At 52.1% G+C, this 22,509-nt stretch overlaps 2 protein-coding genes across 3 annotated transcripts in view; both read right to left on the minus strand.

The window, feature by feature from the left end:
* SPATA13 (spermatogenesis associated 13) overlaps nt 1-22,509 on the minus strand; it is a 354,699-nt gene that overhangs the window by 300,047 nt on the left and 32,143 nt on the right.
* On the minus strand, nt 11,594-21,700 carry AMER2 (APC membrane recruitment protein 2). Of its 2 annotated transcripts, XM_021065474.1 has the most exons (2): nt 19,776-21,700; nt 11,594-19,463 (listed from the first exon to the last, which is right to left on the minus strand). In XM_021065474.1, the coding sequence occupies exons 1-2, from the start codon at nt 20,512-20,514 to the stop codon at nt 18,598-18,600; spliced, it is 1,605 nt and encodes a 534-aa protein (XP_020921133.1). In that variant the 5' UTR covers nt 20,515-21,700; the 3' UTR covers nt 11,594-18,597. The 2 variants fall into 2 exon arrangements, with proteins under 2 accessions (XP_020921133.1, XP_020921132.1); XM_021065473.1 differs by having other exon boundaries at nt 11,594-21,700.

The raw sequence follows: 22,509 nt of genomic DNA on the forward strand, positions 1-22,509 counted from the left end.
CCCAGAGCCCCCAAGCTTGTGTGCACACGCAATGTCCAAAGATAAGTCTGAGAAGCGCTTTTTTTTCTTTCTAGGGGAGGTTCCCAGGCTAGGGGTCACATTGGAGCTGGAGCTGCCAGTCTACACCACAGCCGCAGCAACACCAGATCCAAGCCGAATCTGAGAACTACACTGCAGCCTGCAGCAACGCTGGGTCCTTAGCCCACTGAGCAAGGCCAGGGATTGAACCTGCTTCCTCAGGACACTGTATCTTGTTCTTAGCCTGCTGAGCTACAATGGGAACTCCAGCAGCACGTTTTCAATATTCATGTTCCCAAGCTCCATGCGGGGGGTGGGAGGGGACCCTTTCTGAGTCTGTCGCTGTTGTCCTATCGCTGTTGAAATCGCCTTGAGTAAGAGAGAGGATGCATCGAGTCAGTCGCAGAGCCAGCCTGTCACAGCTGTGTCCCCAAGCTTGGGCTTTGCTTACTCGGGGGTCTCTGTCACCTCTCAGGCAGGACCTCCTGGCAGTGACCAGGAGGTCTCTTCCAATGTTCCCACCAGCACAGCAACCCCAGCAGACAAGGGGCCCTTCCCCAACAGTTTTAGCAGAAGACCCAGGGTGAGTCCCACGGGACCAGGGAGTCTGGCCCAGCCCCCGTGTGACCTTGGGGCTGCAGTGCCCTGATGAGCACATCTGGATGGTGGGTCTGCCCGGGCTTCGGAGTGTGGGGCTGTCTCTACACAAACAAGCCTGATGGGTGGGCGTGGAGGTGGTCCTCCAGGGAAACGGATGCTGTTACCCAAAGGCGAGAGGGATCCCGGCAGGCTGGTTCCAGGGCTGCCCATCGCACCGGAATCCTGCCTCCCGTTTCTCTCCCATATTCCGTCCAGAAAACGTCAAACCTCAATCACTTCTGTGACCTCAAGTGCGGCCTTAACTGAGGGGCCTCTTCTCCGGGATAAACCTTGCTTTGACTCTTTTCACCCAGATTTCAAGTCCCCTGAGGGCAGGGTCCAGTTGACAGGGACTGTTGAGAAGGAGGAAGGCAACGCCCCTTCCTCCGCCGTCGAAGACGGCAGTTACAGCATCACTTCCTGTCCTGCACCGGAGATGGAATTATTTGCCGGCAGATAATCCAGCTCGCTTCATCACGGTAGTGGACGCAGGCATTTTTGCCCCACAAAAGAGAACAGTTTTTAAAACCATATATGACTGCTTCTCCCGTCACAGAACTCAATCCTTGAGCTCTGCGGTGGAGGGATTCTGTTGCTCATTTCGCGCCCTCGTGAAAGGTTCCAAGGTCAATTCTGACCCCGGCCTGGATCTCAAACAAGCACGTCCTGAGCAGTTCTGTGTTGTGGTTCCTCCCGGCCCAGTTTATCTTCTGGGACCAAGGCAGGCCGTCTGGGGGCGGGGGCGGGGGTGGGGGTGGGAGCAGGGAGTACCTTAAAACCGGTTTCTTAACACGTGTTCCTGGGATGGAGAAGAAAACAAATCATGCCTCAGTGTGGGCAGCTGGTATCCTGTACTGTCCCTCCTACTCTCACACCTGACGTTTCCCAGCTTTAAAGGCCCTTTTATCCCAAAGACGTGCAAACATCACAACTCAAGAGACTTCAGTAGTCCCCACTTCAACTAATCACCATCTCGCTTTTACCAAATGAAAAATTTTTTCTTGCTTTTTAGGGCTGCACCTGTGGCATGTGGAGGTTCCCAGGCTAGGGGTCGAATCAGAGCTACAGCTGCTGGCCTACACCACAGCCCCAGCCACGCCAGGTCCGAGTCGCCTCTGCGACCTACACCACAGCTCATGGCAACACCAGAGCCTTAACCCACTGAGCGAGGCCAGGGATCGAACCCACAACCTCATGGTTCCTAGTTGGATTCGTTTCCACTGTGCCACAACAGGGACTCCTAAGTGAGAAGCTCCTATGCCATCTGTCATCTGTCTTTCCTTTCCTATGCAATTGGTCACCAAGGAGTGTCACTCTCCTCAGTCTGTCTCAGCTCTGGGCCTCTTCCTCCTCCTCTGCTCTTGCCTTAGTTAATAAGGCCCTTTTCAGGAACGGTCAGTGTCTCACTTGAACATTTGGCAAAAGCCTGAGAACATGTCCCCAGCCTTCTCCTCCCATCCACCAGATGGACCCAGGCGAGCTCTGCCTTGAGCTCAGGGGACCCGTCCCCTCACTCACCCTGTGATCCCGAGGGGGTCGCTTCTCCTCCCTGGGCCACAGTTTGCCCATTTGTAAGCAAGGTGGCTGGAGTTGGTCACCTCCAAGGCCCTCGGCTCCAAAGTTCTGGGGTTCTGGTTCCAACAGTCCCGCCCCACTGAGCTCACAGGGTCGTGGTGCAGATGTGAGAACGTGCTCGGAAGCCCTGTCTTACTGGTTCCTACCCCTCTCGGTGGCTGACTGCTGTCAGTTCATCATGTCCCCTCCAGCTGGCGCGGAAGGCACAGCACACAGCAGCGACCATGTATTAAGCGCTTACTGTGTACCAGATGCGGCGCTCTGCTGAGTGCATTCGGTAGCCCTTTTATGAAGGAATATAAACGGGGAGTTGGCCTCCACTCACCAGTTCTGCTGTCAGAGGGGCCACGCTTGCTGCGTCAGGTCTGCAGGTGAACAGAGGCGGGAAAGCAGTGCAGGGAAGCAGAAACTACCAGAAATGGCCCCATACAGCCAGAGAGCAGGCAAATGAGGCCCGCAGCCCCTCCTGGGCACCACTGTTCCTAATCCCGCCCCCAGGAGGCAAAAGCACAGCCCACCCTTGGAGGACTAGGACTCACCGCTGCAAAAAGCCCCAGGCTCCTTGGAAACCCCCGGCCCATGCTTCTCAGCCTTTCATCATCACCGAGGGGCAGCACGTGCCCTTCTTTGCTCCAGCGCTCCCCCTTCTGGGCGCACGGCTGTTACTTTCAAATCAGACGGTCTCTGACCCCACCGTGTACCCATCCACCTGCCCCGCAGGACCCCGCTGCCTCCCCCTCCCAAGCTTGTGCAGGAACTGTCCGCCTCTGAAGTCCGTCTCCTCCCGGGTCTCAGTTTGGGCTCCCTGGAAGCAGAGCCAAGCTGGGGACCCCGGGCAGGTGTGTTGTTGCAGCAGGGGCTCCCAGGAGCATCCTGGAAGGAAGCCAGGATGTGGTCCCCAGGTCTCCCCTCCGCCCCAGGCCACCAGAGCCCAGAGCACACGTTTCCCCAAGGCCTGTCCTGCCTGCAGCCCAGGACAGGGCTTTGTCCCCATCCAGTCACTGCAGGCAGGCCCGGGGCAGCTCCACCAAGCTGGGGCAGAACCAGGGAGGCTGCGGGCAGAGGCAGCCTAGGACCCGCAGGGAGCGTAGGTGGACGCCTGGGGCTGGGCGGGGCTCGTGCACCTGTCATGCCTCCTCTCCTCCAGCCCAGGATTTTCTCTGCTTCACCCACCTGGGCAGCAAGGATGGGAAAAGGGTTTCCACAGCCACACCTGCTTCCTTCTCGGAAACACGTGCGGAGGAGGGGCCCCAGCCTGGCCCATCTGGGGAAGCGCCAGCATGGTTACTCGGGAGTCGGGGAAACCTGGCAGGAGCCATAGTGAAGGAAACTCATGTGGCCAAGAAACATACAAGGACACTGGCTCGGGGAAGGGTGCAGAGCCGTGCTCCCAGGCACAAGGAGGGTCGACTTTGTGTTGAGTTATAAGCTCCAGAGCTCCTGGGGGTCAGGGACCCGAGACCCCTAACCTGAAACCAGAATCACCTGCCTTTCCCACGATTTGAAGGATGGCATTTGAACTCAGAGGCCCCAGGTCACCACAGCTGTCACTTATATGAGTGACATAACACAATGGCCTTGCTCTCTGTTTTTTAAGTTAAAATGTATTAAGGAGTTCCCGTCGTGGCTCAGTGGTTAATGAACCTGACTAGTATCCATGAGGATGCAGGTTTGATCCCCTGGCCTTGCTCAGTGGGTTTAGGATCCAGTGTTGACACAGCTGCAGGGTAGGTCGCAGATGCAGCTTGGATCAGGCATTGCTGTGGCTGTGGTATAGGCTGGCAGCTGTAGCTCCGCTTGGACCCCTAGCCTGGGAACCTCCATATGCTGCAGGTGCGGCCCTAAAAAGGAAAAAAAAAATGTATTAACCCTGTGTGTTTGCCCATGTTCGCTATTGGGGCTGTTATTATCTAACCGCTTGTGGGGGAGGGGACAGTATAAATTGATTTTTCTGACATGAAGCAGGGAGGGCCGCTGAAAGTCCAAACCACATCTCGAGTTTCCCTGAAAGATGAGTGGCTCTCAGCTGAGTCTGGGGACTTCTTGTCTGAGAGGAGCTGGGGCCCAAGCTTTTCCTTCCACAGCCCTTGTGGGGAAGGCCAATCAGCACAGAGAGGAGCTCTGGGGATGAGCACATGGGACCTGATAAAGAAAATCACATTTTCTTCATATTATATCATTATGTCAAGAAAAGTAAGATAGGACGTATTGGAGAAACATCTAATGCTTTCTTTTTTTTTTTTTTTTTTTTTTTTTGCCTTTTTTAGGGCCACACCTGCGGCATATGGAGGTTCCCAGGCTAGAGGTCCAATCGGAGCTACAACTGCCAGCCTACACCACAGCCACAGCCATACCAGATCCGAGCCGTGTCTGCAAACTTCACCACAGCTCACGGCAATGCCAGATCCTTAACCCACTGAGCGAGGCCAGGGATCGAACCTGCAACCTCAGGGAGGCTAGTCAGCTTCCTTAACGACTGAGTCATGATGGGAACTCCTACCACTGACTTTCTACAAAACTTCTCAGTAAGATCTCTCTGACGGCTGGACTGAGACATTCACACTTGCTCTCCTGGATGTAGCTCGGCTCCCCTTGGGATGACTTCTGTCCTACTGGCCCCACATTTCTAACTCATGACCGTCACGAGCCAGGAGAAAACGTGTTCACGCCAGTGGCTGATAAAAAATTGAAAACCACTTTGCAAGCCTTTGAAACATTTATAAGAGTTGAGATTAGGTTTCAAGAGTCTAAAAGCTCTGCCTTGTCTTTTGAGATGGAAGTTCTTGTAATCAGAGCACGTGGATTTTGAACTCAATTGGACTTTTTCTGTTTGTTTTTTAGGGCCACACCTGCGGCATATGGAGGTTCCTAGGGGTTGAATCGGAGCTGCAGCTGCCAGCCTACACCACAGGCACAGCAACACGGGATCCCAGCCACGTCTGCGACCTTCACCATAGCTCATGGCAATGCCGGATCCTTAACCCACTGAGCAAGGCCAGGGATCGAACCTGCATCTTCATGGATACTAGTCAGGTTCTTTACCCACTGAGCCACAATGGGAACTCCCCACTTGGACTTTCTGACCCGCCCCAATTCCCGGATATGCAAGGCCTCCCCTTGTCCTGTGAGCATGAGAGCAGAGCTCCAGGCCAATTCCCAGCACAAACTCTACTCCCAGTCTGCCCTTTGTCTCTCAACTGGGCAGCAGGGACGTGAGGCTGATGCTCAGACACTGGGCCAGCTCACTGCCCCTTCCAGCACTGCGGGGAGTCCTAGGCTTTCTCACCTCTCAGGCCCGTGGGATGAAGTCAGGGCCCCAGCCTCTGTCCCCGCTACACTCTAAGGACCCCCAAACCCAGGTGCTGGCCTGCCATTCCAGGCACTGCTGGGCTGCATAAAGCACTGAGATGAACAGGTGGACCTCTGAGGACTATCCAGTTAAAGCCATAAGCCGTGAGTGGGAAAGGAACACTTGAACAGCTCAGAGAAACAGCCTCCTAAAACAACTGGGAATCACATGTAGCTGATAGATGAGTTGGGTATAAAAGCTAGGAGAATGTATATCAATTTCCGTTTCTTCAGTGATAGATAGTATTGGCGTTCCCTGGTGGTCCAGAGGTTCAGGATTCTTCAAGTTTTATTTGGGCCTGATACAACCCAGCCTATCTTTTCACATGTCACTGCAATACTGCAACCCACCTCTGATGCCAGCCGCTCAGAACTGGCACATTTTCTGTGTCCTCTCTCCTGAAACTTGGATGTGTCACCCCAGACACCTCAATGTGCCCACTCACCAGGAGCCACCCTGAGATGCCTCTCTGTCCAGGGATTTTATTGGAGTTTCAATCATTGGCCATGTGGTTAAACTCCATCTCCAGTCCCTCCCCTTCCATGGGAGTCAGTGGCTCTGGCTGTCTGTCAGCATGTGGGGCACAGCCCCAGCCCCGAAACTCACTCTCACCATCAGTCTTTCTGGGTGACCAGTCCCCACCCTGAGTCACCACATTAGCATAAACCCACCACAAACAACACAGACAATCCTCCATCTCAGGAGGCTCCTAGGATTTTGTGGTTATCCCCCAGGATAACCTGAGGACAAAGACCAAATTCTCAATTAGACAACAGTCCCCGACGACATGAGTGTATCAGCACAAAACTCTGAGGACAAGCCTCCCAGAAAAAACAAATAGTCTATGGATTTTTCCCCTAAAGGAGAACAAATGAATTGTTCGGAAGATCACTCTGGGCTAAAGGCCAATAGGAAAAATGGTGACTAAGAAGACAAAGAATGAAGATGGTGGAGGAAGGAAAGATTTAGACCAAAATGCATAGTCAGAAAAGAAGTCAGCAAAAGATGCAAGTCCTGGGAGTTGCCGTCTTGGCTCAGTGGTTAACGAATCTGACTAGGAACCATGAGGATGCCAGTTCGATCCCTGGCCTTGCTCAGTGGGTTAAGGATCTGGCATTGCTGTGAGCTGTGGTGCAGGTCAAAGATACAGCTCGGATCTGGAGTTGCTGTGGCTGTGCTTGTAGCTCCGATTCAACCCCTAGCCTGGGAACCTCCTGCTGTGGCTGTGCTTGTAGCTCCGATTCAACCCCTAGCCTGGGAACCTCCATGTGCTGCAGGTGTGGCCCTAAAAGGCATAAAAAAAGGAAAGGCTGGAGCCAAGTAGGGTTCCCCTCTAATTGCTGTTCAAAGACCTACAGGTGGAAGGTTATCGCTGTGGGAAGACTGATACCCTTTGGAGAAAAACGCCAGCTTGGACTTGCCAGGAGGCCAGCTTGTCCACGCAGAAGAGATTTCCCGACCCCCACCAGCCAGGCACGTACTGGTGAAGGAGCTCCGGCGTCAGGCCAAGAGTGAGAAAACCAGATGTGACAGGAGCCTTTGAAATGCAGTCCCGGGGGCAGAAGGAAGGTCTCGACGCTTGCTGAGAAGCACATGGCCATCTGGAAATAAGTACGAGACACAGAGCTATGAGCAATTGGTGTCTTCTGGGCAACAGTGAGGTGCCAGCCACCAACAGAGAGAGAGCTTTTTAGATGATCGCTCTGTTCTGGCCTGCCAACTTGGAGGGCCTGCAAGATGAAGGAAGACACGGAGCAAAGGCATCAAGTGTACGGGGGCTTCGTCTTCTCCCATGGGAGAAGCTTGAAAAATAACCTGATATACATGTCAATTTCTTTCAGTGTCTAATTCTGAGCAAAAAAGAATATCCTGCTTCCCCAAAGTTTGAGAACTTGACTGTGTCTGTTTGCTATGTTCTTCACTACATTCTCTTTTTTCTTTTTACGGCCTCGCCTGCGGCGTATGGAAGTTCCCAGGCTAGGGGTGGAATTGGAGCGGCTGGCTTACGTGGCAGCCACAGCAACACTGGATCTGGATCGGAGGTGAAATCTTCCACCTGCGCCGCGGCTTATGGCGACGTGGGATCCCACCGAACAAAGCCAGGGATTGAACCTGCATCTTCACGGAATCAACATTGGGTCCCTAACCCTTTGAGCCACAACGGGAGCTCCCCTTTGCAAAATTTTAATTGCTTCCAAACATCTGGACTTTGGTAACTGTAGACCCAACACTGAGATGAACTTTTTCGCACATAAATCTTTATTTCCCTGTTAAGTGAAGAGGAAGCACACGATTACTAAAACTTTTAACAGATACCTCAATGTTTCATTCATCCGCAGATGCGCATTTGAAGTGTTGAAGTGGGGGAGCGTCTTTCAGTCAGCGATGTCTCGCAGTTATAATCGCCAGCCTCGCTGGCTTTCTCCACGATGTACAGGGCAGTGGTGCGTCTAGAGGGCATGAACTATGGGTGGTGCTAAAAAGAACGTGTCTAGACACACTGTTTAAAGTTCAAGGAAATGCACTGTCCTAAAAGCTTGAATGATTCAAGAATGCGACAGGATTTCATGTCTGAATCCTGGATTTGTTAAGGAACCTTAAAAACCTGCCTTAGGCTCATGAATCTCCATTTGAGGTGCCCTTAACCTCTTAATGTGGTGAATTATACTAATAGACTCTTTTTTTTTTTTCTTCTTAGGGCCGCATCCGCGGCATATGGAGGTTCCCAGGCTAAGGGTCCAATCGGAGCTACAGCTGCTGGCCTACACCACAGCCACAATGCAGGATCCGAGCTGCATGTGCGACCTACATCACAGTTCATGGCAACACCAGGTCCTTAACCCACTGAGCGAGGCCAGGGATTGAACCCGCAACCTCATGGTTCCTAGTTGGATTCTTTTCCGCTGCGCCACAAGGGGAGCTCCTATGCTAATAGACTCTCTGAAGGTGAACCATGTTTGCATTCCTGGAATAAATCACCTTGATGGTGACCTTGATGGTTTTACAGACCACTAGATTTCGGTTCTCCAACAGCTGAGGGAGAAAGGCTGCATTCGGGAGCTCCCCCTGGGGTGCAGTAGGTTAAGAATCTGACCACAATGGCTCAGGTTGCTGCAGAGGCAAGGATTTGATCCCTGACCTGATGCAGTGGGTTAAAGGATCCATGGCAGCTGTGGCTCAGATTCAATCCCTGGACCAGCAACTTCCGTATGCTGAGGACGCAGCTAGACGAGAAAAAAAGAATTGCTGAATTCCATACCAGATAGACGTCTGTAGTTTTCCCATCTTGTGGATCTCGGACAAGGCACTGAAGAAGCTTTTCCTCCCTCTGGGAGAGAGGTTGTTGGACTGGAACTACCTGATGACCAGACATTTGGTGGAACGTCCCTTCTGCCATCTGGTTTTAAGGCTCAAGCTCCCCGTTGTATGAACACAGTGCTATATCACTCAGCTCCAGAACCCCAGGTCCCAGGACAGGGCAGGGCGACGCTCGCTCTGTGAGAGGTATCGGGAACCAAGGCCAATTCAGAGCACAGGGCCGGCTCCTCCATTGCTAGAAATGGCAGAAGACTTGGAATATTATACAGCCATCAAAAGGCATAGAGCCTGCTGCATGCTACCACATGAATGAAGCTTGAGAACACTGTGCTAAGTGAAAGCAGCTGCCCAGGAAATTCTGCACAATTTCATGGGTATGAATTGTTCAGAACTGGCAAATCCAAAGAGACAAAGAGCAGATTACTGGTGGCCAGGGATTGGGAGAGGGGCAAATGGGGAGCTGGTGCTTGACAGACAGCGGAGGGGTTTACATTTATGGTGATGAAAACATTCCAGAACTAGACACTGATGATGCCACCACTATGATCATATTAAATGACATGGGATGGGACAACCTAAAATGGTTAAAATGGTAAATGTTATGTTATTGGTATTTTATCACAATAAAAGAATAACAAGTTAATTTTTAAAAAAGCGGAAATGGAGTTCCCATCGTGGCTCAGTGGAAACGAATCTGACTAGCATCCAAGAGGACACAAGTTCGACCCCTGGCCTTACTCAGTGGGTTAAAGATCCAGCGTTGCCCTAAACTGTGGTGTAGGCTGGCAGCTGTGGCTCCGATTTGACCCCTAGCCTGAGAATCTCCATATGCCGCGGGTGCACCCCCCTCCAAAAAAAAAAGACGAAAAAAAAATTAAAAATTAAAACCCAGAAATGGCAAGAAGAAATTTCCCTTGTGCTTAAATTATTTTGTATCTCTCAAGCCCATACAGTTGCCTTTGGGGGGCAGGACTCACCTCTCTGCCCTGGACTAAATACCCCGCTGACAGTTATGGGTGAGCTGGGTCTTGCAGCTGATGTTTGGGGTCTGGTCATTGCTCTTGGAGCTGCCAACTCCCCAGCCAGCCCCGCCGTTATCCTGGACCTTCCATAGACTAGCCCCTCCTAGTCGTGTGGACAGTAAAGCATCTCAGACCTCTTCCACCACGAGCATGTGTCATCATTGTCCACCCCACAAGAAGTCCTCCCAAGCCAAAGCCAGTTCTCGGTTCAAGAACATCTCAGCTCCAACCCATGCTGTTTTAATGTATAGAAATGACTTTTTTTGAAACCAAAATAGCATAATTAACATACACACACAAAATAAAAGCATGCTGTGTCTTAGCCACCTATCTCTCTGAAACTTCATAGTGCGCCACCCCCTGTAAATGACTTCGTGTTACCTTCCCGTCCTAAGTGAGAAAGTGTGGTTCAGAGAACTTAAGGACACGCCCCGCATGCGCAGAGCTGGTGCGTGTCCAAACCAGAATTCACACCCAGACTCTGTGTGGTCTCTGTTAGGACTCCACCACCTCAGAGAGTTTAGGGACAGCATCCGAGTCTGTGGGCCTGAGCTTCCCACCAGCTCATTAGAGGGAGAGGGGGCCCCTCATCATGAGGCACCTTCTGGGTTGATTCCAGGAAACTCGAGGAAGGGGGAAGGCGAGGACCGGGAGGAGGGGCGGCAGAGAGGGCGTCCAGGTTTGGCGACGTTATGGCAGCATCCGGGGTCCCACCGCCTCTTCCCGGAACTAATCAGCCCTCCCGTCGGAAGTTTACGCCCATCATGCTTGCAGATACATCGGGGGTTTGCTCGTTACTTAAGAGAAATGCCAGGGACTGCTGTGTGGACAGCGGATTTTAAGAGGAGACTTCAATTTGAACAATCTAGGCAGACTCCGATTCTTATAAAAATAAACAGAAAATGGGACACCCTTCTTATTCTTCACATTAAGTTTCAAAAATACCTCGGATTTGAATTACTAGACACATGAAGGAAAAACATCCCCCCCCCAACACAACAAAAGAAAAATCAGAAAACGACTCTTGAGAAAGACGGCAGCTCGCTGCTCCCACAGTCAGAGCAGGTGAGCGGGACGCCCGCGGCTCGGAGGGCACAGGGATGCTCCCTGGAGAGAAAGGCCCGGGGTCAGAGCCCCGAGGGGACAAGAGCAGCCCCCCCACCCCGGGCAAGGGCGCCGCCCAGACGGACACGTCCCTGGGCTCTAAGCCCAGAAGGAACATGGGCCGCCCCGGGTCAATCGCACACACACACACACACCACACTCAGCACAAACCACACACACCACACACATATACACCACACACACCACACACAGCACACAAACCAGACATACATACACCACACATAAACCACACGCAGCACAAACCACATACAGTACAGACACACACACCACACACACATATACCACACATACATACCACAAATATGAAAAACACACAACCCCACACACCACACACACACACACACACACCACCTGTACTACGCATACAACACACACCACACACGAACATACACCACCACACACAAACAGAAAACACACTTACCTCACCCACACCACACACACACACACATCTCATGGTCGTTATCATCACCGTTGCTATAAATTCTAAACACTGAAGATGCTGGAGAGAAAATCTATCCTGGCAAAATCACCAGCAAGAGAATTCAGGTTCATTGTAAAGGAGCAACAAAATTTATTGACTGAATGAAACGCAACGTTTAAAATGGCAGTGCTGTATTTTCATTTGAAGATGTTTGAACGAAACAAGGAAAGTGCTATTAGTCCAAGCTTCTCACCGTCATTAAAAGAGTGACAATCAAAACCAGCAACATGCACGATGGTACGTACATATGCGCACCATGGAGCTGTATCAACAAATATACAAAATACCCAAAATAAAATATTTACAGGCTTAAAAATATAAACATTGGTTCATCTATCCCATTAAACCATGGCAGAGGAGAAAGGAGAAAAGGCCCTATTTGCTATTTACAATCCTTCTGTTTTTTAAACAAGCTTTAGAAACCATTTTAGGAGACAATTTTTGATGTTTTGGGGGGAGCTTAACATTCTATTATAAAAATAATATCTATAAACCTACCAATAACTTTTCTCCGGTGCACAAAAATAATACAGCCAAAAGCTTGTCCTCAAAGACAGGCCTGACTTTCAGGAAAACTAATTCTAGAAATGGAGTTTCTCATTTGGGTTTTCTGTGTCTTTATTTTCAAATGACCTGCACTTCCCTAGGTTACACTGAGATATCTCCTATAAATAACTTGGGCACAGCCTGAAGTGAGCAGTGAGCCTTGGTAGGCAGCTGGAGTCCATTAAAAAGGACAGGAATTTCCTTTGTCTGTTGCAGCAAAACCATTTCCCCTGATATTCTTGATAAGAGAATCAGATCCTCCATGTTGAGTTAAATTTATCCTGGGAACCATCAAAATGTGCAAGATTATTTTGTTAGAGTTTCTCCTCCTTTATTGAGAAATCACGGGGCGGCGGCAGATTCGCGGTTATAACACAGGAAGTTGAGATTTTTAATTCTGCCAGCTGCCCTGGGCCCGTTTCATCTCAGGACATGATAACAAGTGCTTCCTGTGTGTCACTTCCAGGCCTCCGTACACCTGGACCAGATATTTTTAGCATTTTCTGCTCTCGTGTATTCAGTGATCCAGGTAGGTATCTGAGAAAGTGGATTAGGCCCCAGCAACCAGTGACCTAGGTTATATTTCACTCAAAATGTATCTTCTCCCACAGAGCAGAAAGTCCCTCTACCCAATTATTGAACAATTTCCAAAAGCGACCCCAGATCAACACAACGGTCACCTGCTCCTGACTTCTGGCACCGCGTCTCATGACAAAGGGCATTTTCCAAGTGTAGGCAGCCCATATAGGAATAAAATAACCTGGTTAATTGTGACAGCGATGCAAACTCAAAGCAGTTTTTCCTAAATATTGAGAAAAAGGCATCCTTCTAGAACCAGAGTGGAAGAGAACTCAGCTTGCAACCTGCCAGATTCACTATTGAAATTGCTGTTGTTGGTCTTATTACAGACAATGCACTCCTCCGATTATAAAATCTGTGTGCGGATCGGCTAGCATGGAATGACTGGTGAACACGGCTCCAAATTTTGACAGGCCAGGTGGATACAAAACCCTGCCAGCCCCGAGACCTACCCTTTCGACTTGCAACTATACATGCCATCAAATGATTTTTTTAAGCCAAGTTCTCTTTTCTCTGCAATCCTAAAAATCTGGTTTGGCTCTTGCGGTTCAGAACTTTGATGAGTTGCTCACTTAAATCGCACACACATCGAATCAGATGGCTGAGAAAGACTTATAATTAAAGCACAAGCAATTGAGTTAGACTGCGGGTTCCCAGCCTGCCTGTGGCTCACGGAACGAATGACTTCGGACGAGGTATTTTAGTTTTTCCTCATTTTCTTTCCTCTGCAGAAGGGCGCTGAGTCCCACCGCGCCCGGTTCTTGTGAACGGAATGTAAAGGAAAAGAGAGAGCATGATCCTGGCTCCCAGTAAACACACAGGAGAGGTTAAAGTATTTTAATTAAATATAAAATACTCAGAATCACAGTGACTGACTTATTAGTGTTCGGTAAATATTAGTTAAATGAATGAGCGAATCTGAAAATCTAGGCCAGGATTCCATCAATGGCCAGAGGCGGAAGGTAGGATCCGCTACTTTCCAAAGAGCCAGGAGCTTGTCTCTGCAGTTCCCAACTGTGCCAAGGCGAGGCGTCACTCCACCAGCTACTGTTTCAGCAAACAACACAGGACACCCAGGACAAGCCTGGACTGGGCTGAAGGTGGAAAAACAACAAGGGAAACGTGCTCAGAATGCCTGACATCCTATCTGGGAAGAAGAATCACCATGACAACAGGAGAGATGTCTGTCTACCCTTTTGAAGTTAATCCGGGGAAGGCGAGGATCCCTCCAAAGCCAGGCAGGCGGTGTGCCTCTGAACACACACAGCTGCGCCTGCCCAGGACAGGGCAAGAGTACCGCCATCTTGGACTCAAACCAGTTCTCAGCTGCATGGTCTGCGTCCACTCTTTTTCTACTGAAAGTGAGCGGAGGGCAGGATTAAGCAGTTCTTAGCTCTTGTATTAAAAGCGTGTATAGTCCTGTCCCAGAGATTGGGTGAAGAGAGAGAGAGAGGAAAAGAGATGGATGGATGGATGGGTGGATGGATGGATGGATGAAGGACGAGTGGGTGGAACGGGATAGGAACAAACCAAACAGATGAATTTTATATACTCCGTCAAGGTGATATACCTTATCCCACATGGCTATCAGAAGGATAAGCATTTGTAAAGCTCCCAGCAGGGCCTGGCCCATAGTAGGTGCTCAACAAATGTTAGTCATGCTTATAATTTCTGTTTTTTAGAGGCATTTGGGTGACAATGTGCGGGGTGGTGCCCTTGCTGCTGATCCAGGACGTCCAACAGAGTGTCCTCAGAGCAGGATGGCGTCACAGAAGCCACACCTGCCCTGGAAGAGGGACCACACGCCCACATCGCCTGATACCGTTCCAGCTGCCTCTTTTCCCAGGGCAAACGCTGGTCTCTCGCTTTTCCACATAAGACGCCAGGCTGCCAGGCTAGCCTTTGGGTCCTAAACTGCTTTACGAATATCTGTGCGTGGAGAATGGAAAGTTCCGAAGGAAACTGTGTGGCTCACCCCTCAGTCTGGTGCATGGGGGAGGGAAAGGGGATTCGGCCGTGGCATTTGGGTGTCCCCTCTTATCGCATCCTGGTACTTGTACTGGGCTGTCCTCCCTGGTGGCCACCAAGAGGCAAAGGTGATGCTTTCTCCTTATGTTTAAGGGTGTAAAAGTCTTGGGTTGATTTCCTACCAAGGACGAGGGGGAGCTAAGTCTTCGTGAATATGCTGGGACATGTCTCAGAAGCCAAGCACTGGAGGCCAGGTCCCAAGGGTTTTAAGTCAGGCACTGAGTTCCACAGAGCATATGTCCAAACAGGCACACGTCACGAGCATCCTCTAGGAACTGCTTCCTGAGGGCACCAAGCCAACACGATGGAAACTGAGGGAGCGGACAGAAGCCTACACTGACCAGTCTCTTCCCACAAAGGAAAGAGTGAAAGGTCGCAGAAAATTAATCTACCAAAGACGTAAATGATGAAAACTCGGAAAGTTCCGCCAAAGCCATCTCAGTACCTAACACAGTGTTTTCACTTTGACAACTGTGTGGGTAAAGCTTAGATAAATACTCACGGGAGTGCAAACACCTGCAAACTACTTCTGAGATGAATGAATAAATCCTTAAACTCATAATTTTCACAGCTATCACATACTTTGCGTTTAAATGGGCGGATAATGTGTGGGGAAAGCAGCTAAAGAAGGACTTGATGTCCTCTATCCCACAGTTATTAGGTGAAGTAATGAAAACCCATTTCCTCTTGCAATTACGCGAGATGCTGTAGGGCTAGTGGAAGCAGGAAAAGCATTAGTACCGAAGGGCAGGGGTTCGAGTGACACGATTCGGGTAACATAGATATTGAGGTCAGGCTGTCTTTGTGCAGACCCATTAAACTGACAAATTCAGGGTCCACACCTGACGTGGCCTTTTCCCATAGGAGGTGGCCCACGCTTTGACTAAAGGGACTTGATCAACAAAGTGTCTCAGCAACACAGACACACAGAAAAGGTGTCAACAGCCCGTAACCCAGCCTCTCCTCAAAAAGTCAGCAAATATGGCCAAATGAGAAAACGCAAAGGATCCATGGGTTGTGAGTCTATCCAAATTCCAGAAAACAATCTCCATGAATAGACATGAGAGAAAGTAGCCCTTGGCACAGAAATGCAGCTACCAACCCTGGCCTGTGGTTGGAAGAGATGAATTCACACCTTCCTGTATTGGTCCTGATTTCCAGCAAGTGATGGAGGCTGTTGAACTCACGGCCTGAATCCACCATGTGAGTGGTGCAGGTGGGATTCTTAAAGCTAGAGAGTAAAAAAAAAAAAAAAAAAAAAAAAAAAAAAAAAAAAAATATATATATATATATATATATATATATATATATATGGAAAAAGAACCAAAAAAAAGAAAACCGCTAAAATCTTGTCTAACTGGTTGGTTGACTTGACAGGCAAGGGGAACTTAAGGTAAACTTGGCTGATATTTTCCTTTACTTAGAAAAAGAAGACGCAGCGCAGTGGGATAAAGGCAGAAGCAAGTCCCCAAAAGGTGAAAGCACAAACAGTCTGTTCCGCTGCCCATAAAAGAGATAAATAAGTCGCCTTTGCTCTCTCAATATTCTCATCAGCCCTGCAGGGCCTCCTGCCACCTCTGTGCAGTTGAACACATGAACACACATAACTTGGGCATGGCTTCATGCAGAGGAATTATCAACCCCTGCACGAAAATGCACAAGAAGAAAATAAAGATCCTTTGTTTTACTGCAAGGGGCTAAAATGTATGTCCTTCCCATTCGCTGAGGGGCAACGAGCATCTTTGGGGTCTGAGTAGGACGCTCAGTGTTGAATCCAATCTCATTCCCTTTCTCAAGACACAACTCCTTTCTAAAACATCTCCAAGTTTAGGGTGAACGCCTTTGTCTGTGAGTGGTGCACAGCTGAGTGCATGAGCACGTGTGTGTGTGTGTGTGTGTGTGTGCGCGCGTGTGTGTGAGAGAGCTGCTTTATGATTCCTGGTGGTGTGCTCAGAGTACTTAAGGCTATGTCTGCCTATAAGACCTCATCTATAGACATAAGGAAATTAAATATTAAAACGCCCCTTTGAAATAACATCAAGGGTCTGACCTCACGCCATAAACGCCAGTGCTCTCACTAATAAAGAAATTCAGCAGGTCTCCACCAGCACCCGCTTCTAGCTGCATCGCTGCAGATGTAAAGGGGGAAGGACCTGCTTGTGCTCTTGGCTCAGATTTGGCTTCCTTTGCCGTCTGTGTATTTCATTACGTCCTTCATATTATTAACATAGGTTGTCATAAGCTTAACTTGCCTTATTCTTTCCTTTACAAAACAAAAAACAAACCTGCAAAGCATATATTCTCGGCTCACTTCTTAGGGAAGCTCTCTGGAAAATGAGAGTTACGCAGAAGTGGCCATGTCTCTGGGAAATATCCTGACACCATGAATCACCTCCTAGTCAAAGCTCGGCTCTTTTGATGAAATACATTGAAGTGCATTTTGCAAAGAGGATATTCTATCAGCCTCAGACCATCAAGCATTCTAGGAACTGCTCCAGTTTATCCTTCAAACTACCGAGGCAAATGGTGACCCTTTCTGAAATAACCGTTTCATCTAAAATAAGAGAAAGCACACAGGTACGTTAACCACTTCTCAAAAATCATCTTGGCACAAAGTGTTCATGATGCGTAAGCTTCCCAGTGTCATTCTGAACACACGTGTCTCGGTCCTACGTCTATAAAGCATCGGTCAAATGACATGAAAAACAACATTTTCTATTATTTTTCTTTACGTGTTCTTTGCTTGGGCCTCCCCATACTGAGGACTGGTTGAACTCCACATTTTTATAACCAAGGTAAAAAAAATCTCTGACAGCCAGGGTCTGGGGTGAGAAACAGACTCTTAGCCAAGACTAGGCAGGACCATTCCTTGGGGACAGCAACACAATAGATTATTTTGTCTTGCTTGAAAGCCGGAGAACCCATATAAAACGAAACCAGAATTGCTTCAGTGTACAGTACAGAAGAGAACATTGGTGGTTGGGGGACAGTTACCATGTCTAGCTATAAAACCAGATTTTAACCTGGAGGTTACGGACAGATTATAAAATGTTAACAGCTGGAGAATCTGCAAAAGATGCGTATCTACACATGGAAAGGTTACAGTTAAGAACTGCTACAACACTGTCTGTTGGCATTTAGTGAAATCTTTCCCTGATCCAGAGGTCTGCACGGTGGGGAAAAAAAAAAAAAAAAGGAAAAAACCTGCTCTACGGAGCTTTTTATTTCTCCCTAAACAAATGATCAAAATCAACCCACCCAACCCAACTCTGCTTGACCGTCCTCGTGGCAGAGACGCACCTCTTCGCATACCCAGCAACTGAAAAGAAGCAGGTTTTCTGCCCATCAGTGGTGTCCATCAGGTATTTACCTGGCTCTTTCAGCTTCTCGATGTTTCCACACAGTGATACAGCAAAGGGTCTTTTTTTTTTTTTTTTTTTTTTTTTTTTCGGGAAAGGAAAAGCAGGAAAGTGTCAGGGAGAGGAGGGCTCCCCTGGTTCTCCCGGTGTCTCCTGCAGGTGGCTGGACCCTGGCGCAGCCCAATATCCTGGCATGAGGCTTCCTTATAGGTTTGGTGCAGTCCTGCTTTCTGCAAAGGCCAGTGAAGGTGACTTCCGAGAGTTCAGTGCATTAAGGAAAACAAGCAGGAAGAAACATGTTTAAAAAGGTAAAAAAGAAAAAAAAGTGCTTGAAAATAATTCTCGGGGACGGATCTGGAGGGGGAAGCCCTGTGTGCGGTGTGCCCTGTCCGCTGACTCCTGCCCGGCCGGCCGCACAAAGCCCTCCAAGGTCCAGGCTCCCGAGCAGGGCCGGTGGGAAAAGCCTTTCCTTTAGGGGAAGCAACCTTTGCTGCAGTGGTTTCCAGGGGGGAGTTGTATTCCTTGACCTGTGGCCCCTCCACCTCGGCCTCGGAGGCCTTACAACTTTTTGGCACTGTCGTGGCACGCCGCGGCCCGGAGGGTGGTGCCAGCCAAGCCCCGGCTGCTGACCCGCCGGACCAGCACTTTGGACACTGGGATTTTTGTTCTGGGCAGCTCGCTCCGGGCTGGCTGCTGGTGCACCACCGGGTGGCTGGATGGAAGGTTCGCGAGGTGCTTGATGCTGATGGGGATCTTGGAGTCCTTCAGCAAGCTTCCCGGCGTTCGCAGGGGACAGGTGACGGTGACCGGGGACACTGGCTTCAACCGGGACAAGCAGGACGTCTCCTCGCCGGCGGGCAGGGCTGCGGGGCTTCCATCGGGCTCGGCGTAGAGGTCGTAGAGCGCGTCGCCGCTGTCGCTGTCCCGGGGGAGGCCCACCTTCCTCGCGCCGTCCTCCTCGGGCCCGGGGGTGGTGGAGTCCCAGTAGCCCTCGTCGCTGTTGGGGACGCCTTCCTGCGGCTCCTTGTCCGGCTGCTTGGGCTCCTCCTTCGGCTGGAGCTCGGCGGGGATCCGCTGGACCCTCCTGCGCTTGACCGAGGACGCCTCCTTGGCCCCCTCCGCACACCTGGCGTCTTTGGGGGTCTCGGGTGGCACCTGCGCTTCCGGCGCCGCCGCCGCCGCCGCCGTGGCCGCTCCCTCCTGGGGCCCCTGTCCCTGGTCCTCGGTCTGGGAGAGCATGTCCCAGAACTCCTGCACGTAGGAGTCGTCCGCCTCGGCCGGGCTCGCCATCTCCTCCCCGCCTCCCTGGTAGGCCACCACGCCGGGGGGCTTTTTGGCGGGGCCCGGCTGGCCCGGCCCGGGGGCATGCTTGGCACAGCTGGGCCCTGCCTCGTCCTCGGGGTCTGCGATAATATCTCCGCAGCCTGTAAGAGAGTCAAAGCTTTTCAGTGAAGTCACGTCAGAAAACATCAGACAAATACGATCGGCCGATGGGTCGGAGGGCGGATCGACCGAGGAAGGGTCGGGGGCGGCGGGCGCGCGGCCGCCTTCGGAGTCGGCCGGCTGGGCAGTCTCGGCCGGCGCGGCCCCGGGCCCGGCGGCGTCCTCGGCCGGCCGGCCCTCCCCGGCGCGCGGCTCCGGGGCCGCGCGGGGCCGCTCGGCGCGCCCGGGCCCCGCGGCGCCCTCTCCCGGGGCGCAGGCCGGCGCCGGCTCCGGCTCCCCCGCCGCGAGCTCACCTGCTGGCTCCGGCCGGGCATCGGCGCCGGGGCGGTGCGGCTCGCGCGCGGCCGCGGGCGCCTCCTCCTTGACGCACTCCAGGCTGGCGGTGAGCGAGCCCGGCCGCGCCAGCTCGCCCGGGGCCCCCGCGCGCCCCGCCGGCGCAGCATCCTTGGGCCGCCGGTCCTTCCTGCGCCAGCGCACGCCGCCGAGGAGCCCCCGCAGCCCCCGCTTTTGTCTGCCGGCGGCCGGGCCCGCGTCGGCCTGCTCCGCCCTGCCGCTCTCCGGCCGCCCGTTCTTCCGCAGGAGCGAGAAGAAGCTGTGCGACTTGGCCACCGAGGCGCCGGCGGCCGAGCCCGCGCCGCCCGGGGCCGCCCGGGGGGCCGCGGGGCCCGGCCGCGCCCCGTCCCCGCTGCCCGCGCGCGGCTCCTCGCGGCGGCCGCCCTCCAGCACCAGCGCCTCGGCCAGCCCGTCGTGCGTCCGGCTCCGCACCAGCCCCGCGCCCTTCCCGTCCCCTTTGTTTTTGACCCCGAAGATGCTGGGCATCGTGCCACCCGGCTTCCTCTTCTTGAACAGTTTGAAGGCGGCCTTATTAATCTTCCCCGACGGCGGCTCGGCGGCCGGCGGCTCGGCGGCGCGATCACAATGCAAGTCCATGTCTGCCGCGAGGGTCCCGGCCGCGGCCCGCGCCTTCCTCCTGCAGCCCCCCGCGGCCGCGCGCCCGCCGCTGACAGCCGCGCCGCGCCCGCCCGTCTCCATGGAAACCGCGGAGCAGCCTGTCGTCAGCGCGGCCCGCGCCAGGCCACTGTCACCCGCGCTCTAAATCAACCCGAGCCGCGCCGCCGCCGCCACCGCCGCCGCTGCGCAAGGAGCGCGCCTAAAAGGCCGGCTCCCCTCCCGCCGGGGCTTATATAACGCCCTAACCCACTTCGCGGCCGACGCGGCTTTGTGCAGCAGCTTTTCTGTGGCGAGAGCAGGCAGCAGAGCCTCGAGCTGACTGCAGAAATTAGAGCCGTAATCTTGGAAGGCAGATTCCATCCAGCCTCACCCACCTTCCGATCCTCCTCCTGACTTGCTCTTTCCAGAAGCCCAATCGTGGATCACAAAATGCTCCCAAACGGACAAAGAAATGCAGCCCAGCTCGAGCCGCCGATTTCCCTCAACGCCCACCCCGGACTCCATGAGTCTTCATGCCTTTCCCACGCCCTTCATGTCCGTGTTTTCCATTTGGGTACCAAGCCCGGCGGGCACGGAGGGTGTCTGCTTACATCGGTCTTGTCCAGGGCTGAGCGCAGCCTCCAGGTGGCTGTGGAATCTCTATGACTGCGGCTCTGATTCTTGCTACAAAAGCATCGGCCAACAGTCCGATGCCAATCGGCAGCTCTCTGCGATGAAAGTGCAAGTTCCGTGGGGTGGAAGTTGCCCGGTCCTTTGGGACAGCCTTGGCTTTTATCCCAGATTCTAGCTCCTGGGGCTGAGGTCACAGAAGCCACCTCCCAGCCTGCATTTGGTTGCAATGGCCGCAGCTGAGGGTGGAGGGTGATCCTTGGAGTTCAGGGTCTGCCCTGCCTCCTCCAACCGGCAGGACACAGGCCTTACCCCTGCTGCTGACCGCCCCCCCCCCATTTACCATCTCGCAGGGCCCCCGCCCATGGGACAAAGGAGAGCCTGGCCGGGTCCCTGAGTCCCCAGGATATCTCTGCAGCTACTTGGTCTGGGGGAAGGCCCGATCTGGGCATCTTTTCTGTGTTCTGACTATGAAAGTGACTACAAATATCATAACCTTGATACCTAAATTTATGATCGTGGCTGGGGGCTAATCGGCCAAAAAAAAAAAAAAGGAGATTTGGAGTGTGCCCGCCTACTGATATAGGTTTAGTATTATTGAATAAGATTATGTAATACGTATGTAATAGAATTTATTATTCATTAAATCTAATTTAATAATACCTGACATTTACATAGATACAAATATCAATCTTGCCCCTGATCATCTCGAGCTTTGTTTTTTATGGGCTGCCCAGAAGCCTCCAGAACCCTAGTCCCCTGTGGGCTGAAGTTGGAGTTTTACTAAAACATATCGGCCACTTTACACTGTCCAGGTAGCGCAGTGGGTGTGGACCCAGGCCTTGGGGTTATTATTTGCCTGTGGGTTTTGATCAAGGATGCTGCTTTGTGTAACCAAGCCATCAGAGTTTAGATTCAGGAGAGCTTTTCCTTTAAAGCCTGTCTGCTCCCTGCCACTGTTAGCGAGCATCTCTGGTGGGACAGGTGGAGCACTGAGGCCAGACCTGCTGCTCCCATTTCTAGCTGACGCTGTGCTCCGACGAGTCAGGGTCATCGGCCATGGGGGCGAGAACAGGGGTGAAGAACAATAAGGAGAAGCTCCTTGGTTCGTTCTTCACCAACTTTTGGAAGCGAATTGAAAAGCCTTCCATTCTTTTACACACATCACACATGCGCTTCCCTACGTGGGTTCCTGCCTGACTGTGTGGGTCTGAACGAGTTCACGCCTGCGATCGGGGGAACGAAGCAGTCTATAAACACTTCCCTTCCCCATCCCTGAGCCTGGGCGCTGGGAGACGCAAGCCTGCCTCCCCACTGGGGAGCTCCGACCTCTCAGAGCAGCCTCATATGAGCCTCCCTTACTGGGCCTCCAGGGAGAAGTGGCCAGGACTTGGGATGGGTGTCCTTCCCTTGGGACCTGGACCCTCATGCAGAGAGAGAGCAGCCTTCAGTCTGGGGCAGGTGCCC

This window comes from Sus scrofa, chromosome 11, assembly GCF_000003025.6.
Source record: "Sus scrofa isolate TJ Tabasco breed Duroc chromosome 11, Sscrofa11.1, whole genome shotgun sequence".
Lineage (NCBI taxonomy): Eukaryota > Metazoa > Chordata > Mammalia > Artiodactyla > Suidae > Sus > Sus scrofa.